Genomic DNA, 10,807 nt, shown 5'->3' on the forward strand with positions numbered 1-10,807 from the left:
TTATGTTGGAGCTACCTATGTGCTGAAGCATAGAGCATTGTAGCTTTTTCCTTGCTCTTTCTTTGTTTTAGTTAAGAATAGTTAAAGCTGCTCAAGCATATACGAGGGTTATATTTGTAGCATGCTTTGCACAAAGAGAACAGAAATCATGCGATACTCGCTTCTGCTTCGTTGGGATACATCATTGGACACTGAACTTCATTTGAGTCTTTGGCCCAACCTTCCAAATTTAAGTAAAAGCCAACTGATATTCATGACTGAAATGTTTTTTATCTGTTCTCCAAAGCACTTGAAAAGATTTTTGGGCAGGTTCCTTACTAATGTGCGTGTAGACAGCCGACAGGACCTTGTAATGTCCATAGAGCAGGCTGTGTAACACTAGCCATGAGAGTGGCGGCTCAGCTGGATTTGTGTTGAACACTGAGTATCTTTCAGTGTTCCGTAATCCTTTCCAAGGACTGAATCCAAATTTGTAGTGTTGGTTTTCAAAGTAGTGGGCTTATCAACTTGGATTATATTGGTTATGTCCAAGTCTGCATTTAGCATTTGAATCATCATTTCAGAATATCTTCTTAGTGGAACTCAAAAGCTTGAAAAGATGGGTCAGCCTCTTCCTACATATTCCCTGTAGGCACTTACTTGGCATGTAGGCATCTCACAGGTGAGGAAGAAGAGTGGATAGAAACTGGCCAGAGGCCACCATGGACAACGATAAATACCTTTTACAGTCATGCATCACCTAATGATGGGGATACATCTGAGAAGTGCATCATTAGGCAATTTGTCATTGTGTGAACATCATAGAGTGTGTACTTACACAAACCTAGATGATATAGCTTATTACACACCTAGGCTCTATGGTACTAACCTCATGGGACCACCTATGTATGTGCAGACGTTGTTGACCAAAACATTGTTATGTGGGTACATGACTAATTTAAAAGCAAACCTGTGGAAAGAGATGTTAAATTTTGAATTGTAATGAACACTGAGACCAGTATTTTGATTCCACGTTTGAATTGAATCTGAAAAATATGTTAAATCCTGTTTATTTCTGTTCCTGTCCAGTTCGTTGACTCTTCTACTACTTCTGATTTGAAGAGTTGTTGGTTTTGAGAGTATGCTTTCTGCTTTTTAGTAGTCTATGACTAGATAAGTACCAAAAAGCGTAAATCTTTAGTAGTTTGTAGAATACTAAAGACACTAAAACCCTCTTTGAGTTAGTTGCCGCTGCAGATGAGAAAAAGTATCATTCTGTATCCTAATATTCTATTTTAGAGTCAGTAGGTGTATGGAGAGCAAAATTAACAACTGTGTAATTAAAATTTATGTTCTAAGTGTTTCCCACCGTTTTATTGTTGATGTTATATTATCAAGTATTTTATTTTTTTCTCTGATATAGCCTCTTTCATTCCTCAGATGCAAAGAATGGACTTAAAAAGTAGGCTTTGTTTTCCATATCAGAGGAAACTTTGCACCTTAAGGATACATTCTTTTTCTCTATAATATAGTTTTGGGAATTAGTGAATAAGCTTAATTAGTACTTAATAGATCTACCCATAATAGCTGTCTGTAAATGACATAGAGCAACCCATTTATAGTAATCCTATAGTGAATATTTGTAACGAATGGACTATTCTTGTCCCAAATTGTCCTTTGACTTATTGTTTTTGTAATTTTGAGCTTTTAAAAATGTTGGTTTTGCCTAAAGTATATATACTTCTCTTCCTTGTCTGCTAATAACATTACCAAATAACATATTAAGCCATTTTTACTAGCAAATACCTATTGGTTATATAACATTTAAAGGATGACTTTATCCAATTGATAAATTTCATTATTTGAAAGTGTTTGAAAATGGAATTTTAGTGTGAATGAATAAATTCTAAAATCCTTCACTTGGTTTTCTAGCAATATTTCACCTGATTTACTAGTGGCAGCTTGGATTATTGAAAACATTAATGAGGAAAAACAGATTCCAAAATGAAAGTCTCTTCAGATGGCAAGGTTCTAGTCACGTTTGCCTGGCTTTCCTTTTATACTGCCGCTTACCGAAGTAGGTGAAGTGTGCCTCCACAAAATGGATATATTCAGTGAATTTTCAGAGGTCCTAACTGTTTGAGAGTTATGATTTACATTATAGTTCCCTTGAGAGAAATGTTAAAAGGATGTAGCAAGCATCCATTAAACAGGGAATCCACTTTATAAAGTATTTCTAGTTTAGAGTTCCAACTTCTTCAAAGTCAGTTATTTTATTTAGGAAGGTTTATTATACTTCAATCCTGTAGGTATGAGGCTAGGTTTATAATTTCAAAATAATTTTTAGGGATTTAACTTTCATAATTTAAATAGAAAATGGTAAATAATAACTTGTGGTTCCAAGAAACATGGTGGTTCCAAATTAATTCCACATACTCCTAAAAAACATTGAGAGCCACGAAGAGAATCGAAGAAGGAAAGAAAAGCCTAAATTAAAAATTAAGAAGTAGAGAAACCAGTAGACTGTAAACCTAAGACTTAATTACAAAGAGCACAAGTTAAATTATATATTTATAGCAGTTCAGTAAGAGACAAAGAGGCTAGATGTGAGAAAATAAAAAGGAAGCAAATTTAGAAATACAAGAAAGGGATAACAAAGATGAGAGAGGAAGATGATAGCTTTAGAAGACAAGTAAAGGAGAGCCAACACGTGCATAATTGGAGTCCTCACAGCCAGAACTATGGTGACGTGATCGTCATTGGTGGCAGTGGTGATATAGTTGTCACAACTTGCATGTGAGCAAACTCAGTTATTTCTCGTGGCAACTCCAAACTGTCAGTCATTCACCAAACCATTTAAGGACTATTTGAAGAAAGAATATGAGTCTTGGTTTTTGCAAACCTTCTGTTGATATCCTTTGGTAAGATAAAGATAAGATCAAGAAAGTGCCAGATCAAAACTTGCAGAAAACTTATCAGTGGTTTGAAAGAAAATCCTGTTGACCATAGTGATGCATTATTTTTTTTCTGACTTTTTAGTTTTGAATAATTTCAAAAAGTTGTAAAAGAAAGTAGAGTTACCATAAACCCTTTACTCAACTTCCCATAATGTTAACAGCTCACATTCCACAATACAGTTATTAAAACCAGGAAATTGACATTGATACAATCCTACTAACGCATCTATAGACCTTATTCTGATTTCTCCAGTTTTCCCACTGATAACCTTTTTCTGATCCAGGAACCAAGCCAAGGTCCCACTTGAGGTTAGTTGTCATGTCTCCTTAGTCTCCTCCATTCGTGACAGTTCTTGTCTTTCTATTTCTTCAGCGTGACATTTTGAAGTGTCAGTAATTTTGTAGAATTTCCTTCCATTTGGATTTCTGTGATTCTTTCTTATGATTAGATTGAAGTTAAGCAGTTTTTTTTAAAAGGTTTTATTTTTCCTTTTTCTCCCAAAGCCCCCTGGTACATAGTTGTACCATACGTATTTTTAGTTGTGGGTCCTTCTAGTTGTGGCATGTGGGATGCTGCCTCAGCGTGGCCTGATGAGCGGTGCCATGTCCATGCCCAGGATTTGAACCGGCGAAACACTGGGCCACCAAAGCAGAGCTTGTGAACTTAACTACTCAGCCACGGGGCCGGCCCCTGAAGTTAAGCATTTTTAACAACAATTCCACAGGTGATGCTTTGCACTTCTCAATGCATCATTTCCTGGTGTCGGTATGTCTTATTACTGGTGATTTTAACTTTGATCACTCGGCTATGATGGTGTCTGAAAGATTTCTCTACTGTAAAGGTACTCTTTTTCCCTTTATAATTAAGAAGTATCTTGTAAGGAGATATTTTGAGACTATGTAAATGTCCTGTTCTCCTACTGTTTTTGCCCACTAATTTTAGCATCCTTCAGTGCCTTTTCCTGAAATAACTATTTTGTGGTGTTTGCTTAATAATGATTTTCTGTTTCCATTGTTCCTTATATTTTGGTTAGTTGGCATTCTAGTGTAAGGAATAGCTATCCCTTCTCCCCACTTATTTAAGGATTTATTTATGTCATACCACCCCATGTTTTGTGCATTTTAGAATGCGCTGTATGGCAGAGTAATGAAAATGCTTTGGAAGTAAACTATGAGAACTTCTTCACCTGGAATTTCACAGCAAAAAATTAAAAGTTGTTTATATAAGAAACTCTGTCGACAAGTCAAAGTCCAAGAAATTTCACTCACTGTTTTGGTTTGTTTTCTTTATTAGCTCAGAGCAAAACGTGACATACTCTTTCACAAGCAATAGTTTAATAGTGCCTACTTGCATTAATTACTTGTAATGCATTGAAAATATCTACATTTAGTATTCACATAAGTATTAGATATTTAAGCCAGACAAATGTGTGGTTTTGTTTTCTAGGTGCTGGAGCAATTCTGATTCCTCGTTTGGACATTGTCATTTCTTTCGTTGGAGCTGTGAGCAGCAGCACACTGGCCCTGATCCTGCCGCCTTTAGTTGAAATTCTTACCTTTTCTAAGGAACACTACAATATATGGATGATCCTGAAAAATATTTCCATAGCATTCACTGGAGTTGTTGGTTTCTTGTTAGGTACGTATGTAACTGTTGAAGAAATTCTTTATCCTACGCCCGTGCCCGTAGTTATAGCTGGCACTCCGCAAGGTCCCTCTCTAAATTTGAATTCAACGTGCTTTACATCCGGTTTGAAATAGTAGAAGCAGAATTATGAGACTTCTACTTTTGTCTGAGTTTTGAAAGTGATTAAAAGAAGAACTAGTAGAATACCTTGCCATAAACCTAAAAATAGGACCAAACTCTGTTTTCTTTTGGCACAGTATCGATATTTTGTCAGTAAATTATAATTCTTTACCAGTAGTGATAAACTATGACAGATTCTTGGTTATAAGTATTAGCAGTAATTTCAAAATTTTAGTTTTCAAAGTTGAAAAAATTAAAATTAAAATGTTAAGATTAAAGAATAAAAAGACTTGTATTATTCTTCTTCAGTCAGAAATACTTTAACCAAGATTCTCTCTTTTACCCCCATGCTACTCTGCCACCCAGTTGAGGACAGAACAGGGTTTCAACAATAAGAGAATTAGAGAAGGACACCGGGGACAGAAATCTCCAGACATCCCAGTGAATGTCAAAGTATACGTTGTGTTTAATTAAAGATATCTCAATTATGTTTTTATTAGAGAGCCAAATACTTATGGTTAATTCCTGGAAGTATAGAAAACTCGATTAGCTGTAATGTAAGCATCAGAAAATCCCAAAAACCAGAATTATTTTTACACTCTTCTGTAATGGTGGTTGATCTTCATAATGAAAACCAAGAAGCACTGTGCCAGGTTCTGTCTTAGTGTTGCAGCCAAATTCGAAAGAGACTTTAAAGGTGATCCAATATAGTCCCCTTATTTTTAACCTGAGGAAATGGATGCTCAGAAAGGTTAAGTAACTTGGTCAACACCGCTCAGCCTTGAGATCGAGAGAATCTGTTTTGATTCCAAGTTCAGGATTTTTTATTTTTCACATCACATCCAAGGAAAAGAGTAAATTATGTTTAGTTTAACTCTAGTGTTGCATCCATTTAATTATATTTTGCTATTTTGAAAGTGGCGATCTTTGAGTATTGTATATGACCTGAGCAGAGAGTCAGGAACTCTGAAAAGCCCACCAACGGTCATTAAGCCTCAGCAGGGGGAGGAGCCATCCTTTTTTAAACAGAATAGAAAGCACCTGCTGGTGTAACTGCTGGCTGGCAGAAGCTGCCCTGGTGTGCTGTGTGACTGAGCCCCACTCCTGTTTCTTCCCTTTCCTGGTGCTGTAGGCACTGTTTTTCTTAATGGCAGAAAATAGATATCTGACAAAATACAGGATGTGTGCCCTCTCTCCAGCCTGTGGCTTCCTTATTACAGCCTTTTAGTGATCTGAATGGGCAGAATAAAAGAATAATGAGATTCATGCTTAGGAAAAATTGAGACAGTAATAAACTGCCTACTAAATGTTGAGGCTTCCTGCAGAGAAACACCTTCTGTTGCTCCACCTTCTTCAAGCCCAGTTATTCACCGAAACAAAGATCTCAGCTGGCGTGGAAGGTCTAAAACATTAAGAATCCTGATTTTTTTTTAAATTCATACTTTAAAACGTGTTGACCTTTTTAATCAGCTAGTGGTACTCTAATTTGTAACACACGGTATCATCAGGATCACTGTAGTGCATATAGTCTCTATTTTTATATGTAAATATTAACTTAGTTCATGTATTTTTTGCTTACATCATTAACGAGTCATCAAATATAATCCTCAAGATATATCAGAAGCTTTATTTTGGTACAAACTCATAAGAATCAAAACTTTTTAAAATGTTTGCATTAGATATCACCAATAATTGTGATACTTTTATGTCAAATCTGTTATGTTGAGCCTTTAGGCGCATTGAAAGGATGCAGAAGTTACAGAAAAAGTAATCATTGTGGAAACTGTTATATATAATCTTTATCAATAAGGTGTTTTTTAAAAACAATGTATAGCTTGGTATAAAATGACTTGAAAACCATTATTTAATAGAAAGCACTATTAGGTTTTTGTCAGCTGTCTTCAGATAATGTTTCTAGTCTATGTGTGAAATTTTATTTTTATCCTTTTTACCTGTTGTTCATTTTCCTTATGGAATTCATCAGATTCAACAAAATTTTGAATAGTTGATCATCACAATAAATATATTTTAAATTCAGCTTGAACAAATGCTGTGCATGTTACCAGCCAGGCTTCCTCATGCAGTGAGCGCTCAGCCGACCTCCAGGGCTTACTTCACTAGGCTGTCCGTGCTCTAAATACGAAAGGAAAGTTGGAATGCAGAAAGGAAGAGGGGCTAAACGGGGACAGCAGTTTTAATTCTTCACAAAAAATACTATGTAGATGCAAAGTACAAATGCACTTATTTAAGGATTTTTGATAATGTATTTTATTTGCAAAAAAAATCAGTGGAAGTATTTTTCCTCTGAAAATTTATTTTAATGACTCATAACGTTTTCTAAAGATTTTTGGAGGAGATATTTTGATTATACCAGCTGTTGCTTTTATTTTGGGGCCTGGAAAAAGAAGAATGATTGCACCTGTCAAATTTTGTATCCAGTATCTTCGTCCGTTACATTATGGCTAAAATGACTTCAGCATTTCATCTGCAGGCACAGTAAATACTCTCTTCTCTGAAAGCTCATCAGGTGTCTGGGAGCCGTTTCTACTCCTGGGGTGGGGAGAGAAAGGAAAGCTGTGTTTACCTCTGATGACCTCTGATCTGAGTCAGTGATCACCATTCCCATACTAGTTTCAGAGTTGACTTGTCAAAACACTGGTTCTCAAACACTTTGTTTGGTCAAAAGATCTTCTTTTCCCCACGTGGACAGATTTCTCTACAAAGAAATAAGAACTAGAGTTTTTCTTGGTTAAAGACCAATTTGTGTGGTGTTACCAAATGAAAGAAGTACTGTATTAGCAAATGCCACGTTATGTTTTAATTCTGTCTTCACGGGATTCTCCTTAATTAAAACCATTTCTGCCTCTTGCTTGGGTGATGCACTTAACATTTTTGTAAGCATTTTGTGTAATGTGCATGTTGTAAATGTCCTAACAGAGCCTATTTCATTCAGTATTTTCATAATAGTTACAGGAAAGCTCTCTAACAGCAAAATACTATGAAAATATTTATTAATTAAAGATCTACACTAGTGCTATTTCAGTGGTGGCAAAGCACAGGTCTTACTGTAGCTTCCGTGTGGCATCTCCTCATCGTAGTTGTCAATACAGGGTCTGCCTAGTGCGTTTGTTTACTGGTACTAGATACCACATTAGGTCTTGACCTCACTTCTCTTTTCTTCATTTGAAAGGGAGAAGATACAAAATAGAGCTAATGGCAATAATAAGTAAAATTATTGAAGACAGTAGCTCAGTGAATATTTTCTGTTGGGGAATAAAATAATTTGGTAAAATGAGTTTTTAAAAAATGAGTCTATTTTAATCTTTTTGGCTCAACTACCTTCCCCTTGTAAGAAAGTTGAGAAACTTTGATCTGAAAAGTGTAAGAAGTTGCTCCCTGACATGAAGCGGCTGGCTTTAACAGTAAGCACTTCAGTAGTGTTACGGTTAATCTTGTTTATGCTGCTAGTGCTCACCAGGCTAACCACCTTTCCGAAAGTGGTTGTTTTTGACGTAGGAGGTAAAAAAATATGCTTTAGAAATGCTATTTATTGCCCTGTGATAAACGAAATGACGAATCACTCTCATTCTTAATATTTCACATTAGCTAGTTCTTATGCACACACACATACCAGTAATCTACATGAATTAGATACTAATAGTAATTTACCATTTAAATTGGGTCCAGGAAGATGATGTGTTGAAAGGTCACTCTGAAAATTATTCCATTAAAGTTTTTTTGATAACAAATAGGTAAATACATGTTTATGCCGTGAATAATATAAAAGTGTCAATTTTTATGTTTTTCAAGTGATTTTGTTTGAATGAAAAGTAAATATCATTGCACTTGAGTCAATTCCTTTTCTTTTAACTTATTTTTCTTTATCGTATGAAAAATATCTGTCTTAAAGTACTGTAACTTCTGATTTTCAATAAAATATTATTTTGCTTGCAAATGCCTTTTTAAATAAATTTGTCTTTTGGAAGGTTAAATGACATTGACAAATGTCATAAGCCGAAAATGGCACTAGTATAATATTCTCGTAATAACATTTTAATGTCTTTGTGGTTTTTTGTGATGTGATCTTCAACCTTGGTAGTTGATATTATGTACCTCCAAGATTTAAGAGCAGAAGTTGATTAAAAATGAAAGAACATGCTCAAAGCCGTGACCTTAACTTCCTGCCGAGTGAATGCAAGATGAGCGGTGTGCAGATGCTGCATCCGTGATTTAATTTGCCACTCTCTTAAGGTCAGGAATATGTATCAATCAGACGTTAATACATTTTGCTTGCATTATGCCAACCCCATATCAAAGACCATGAAGATATTTATACCTTGACGTCAATAATCCTGCTCTTGGGAACTTAACACAAGGACATCATCAGAAGACAAAGACTCTATGCCTAAAGGTGTGTTGGCAACATTATGTTGTAATAACGGAAAACTGGAAACAACCTAAATGTTTAACAATAAGGGAGTCATAAATTGTGATAACCTAGAATACAATGAAGATTAATTATGCTGTTATACTGAAGATTAGTAATTTAGGATAGAATAAATACATAATATTTTTAACTGCAGCTCTACAAAAGTATGCTTTTGGGCCAAGACAAGGAGAAATGTAGAAATTGGAGCCATCGTGTTAGGAAAAAAGAGATGGGTTTCAGTATTTTTAAGTGAGTCGTCAAGGGAAGGCTGTGAGAGAAGTAAGGGGAAATAGTTTTTGGGGAGGGAACAGGGAGTTTATAACACCTAGTGGTGGTACATGCTTTCGGCAAGCAACGGAAAGAACATAAGGACCAAAAGGGATAAGACTAGGTACATAGAGATGCAAATGCAATGATGAAAAGCCCTACAGAATACTTGTTGGAGAGAAAAAATTAAATACAGCCACTTGGTAAAAATAATTTTAGGGTTTTTTTTAAAATGTAAAACGTTTAGTGGTTATTCTTAACAGATATACACATGCTCTCAAATTTTGCATATAAAGTGATGGGGTTCACATTTTGAGGGGTCCACAGACCTCAGGGGAAACGTGCATCAATTTGAAGAACAAATTGGTTCAAAGTCTGCCAATAAAGGTAGATTTGTTTGAAGGCTTAACGTGGAGCCATGGGATCAGGTCTCTTGGTCTTCACAGTTTTCTGGTGCCGTGAAGCACAGAGCTACCTGGTACTAGATGATAGAATGATTCTCAAACTAAAGCCCGCTGTTAATCTTGACGGGGAATTAGGGAGTAATTTTGTTATCCTCCATCCTGAGTCTCGATCTGGGCTAAAATAAAGGAGGGGGATTGGACGCTGACCACCCAACCTGCACTGAGTGGAGAGGACAGGTGTTCTGGGTGTGGATCAAGGTTGAGCAGGTCTGGAGTAGAACAAGAAAAGGGACAAAAAACATGGGCAGAGCAGAAGGAACATCTTCAGGTCACGGGCCGATAACGTCATGTATCTTTGTAGCTCTGGTACCTGGTGCTATTCCACAAAGGCACAGAATAGGTGCTAGAAAATCTGGTCTTGTCCCTTTCCTGTCTCGACTCTTCTCTCCTTCCCCAGTCTCAGCTGTACAAAGACTAAGCTCCTTAGTGTGGTTCCCTGGCAGGCCTCACTCCCTGCCTCCCCCTACAAGTTACAGCAACACCAAGGTGCTGGTTGCACTGCAAGCACACCACACACATTCTGTTTTTCATCTGCGTGAGTCCATCACCTCCTCATACTGAAACTGTTTCCTTCTACTCCCTCCCCAATTTTCTTCCTGGCTAATCCTTAGTTATTGTTAAGATTCAGTGTAGGTGTTTGTTCTGCCAGGAAGCCTTCCCATCCATCCTGTCCCCTACCCAGAGTGAGTTGTGTATGCCTTCCTCCACACTAGCAAATGGCCTTGGGTCTATCATCCCACTTGCCACACTGTTTGGTCTTTCAGTTTCTGTGTCTGCCTCTCCATTAAGTTGGGTGCTCTACAAGCATGCTACTTACATTAAGTTTTTGGTTTCTTCTCTGTCCTCGCCTAGAGAAGATAAGCTCCACGAAGGAGGCAATTTTGTCAGTTGTGTTCACTACTGAAAATCCAGTGCCTAGAAGAGTGTAGGGTACATAGGAGATGCTCAAAAAATATTTGTTGAG

At 36.6% G+C, this 10,807-nt stretch overlaps 1 protein-coding gene across 1 annotated transcript in view; it reads left to right on the forward strand.

Annotated features, from left to right (window-relative positions):
• SLC36A4 (solute carrier family 36 member 4) overlaps positions 1-8,638 on the forward strand; it is a 54,854-nt gene extending 46,216 nt beyond the window's left edge. The window contains exon 11 of the mRNA XM_044752354.2: positions 4,384-8,638. Coding sequence (XP_044608289.1) covers positions 4,384-4,697 — 314 coding nt within the window. The 3' untranslated portion in view covers positions 4,698-8,638. The remainder of the gene's footprint in view (positions 1-4,383) is intronic.
• Positions 8,639-10,807: the final 2,169 nt, after the last annotated feature.

The sequence above is a fragment of the Equus asinus genome, chromosome 20 (assembly GCF_041296235.1).
Source record: "Equus asinus isolate D_3611 breed Donkey chromosome 20, EquAss-T2T_v2, whole genome shotgun sequence".
NCBI classification, from domain to species: domain Eukaryota; kingdom Metazoa; phylum Chordata; class Mammalia; order Perissodactyla; family Equidae; genus Equus; species Equus asinus.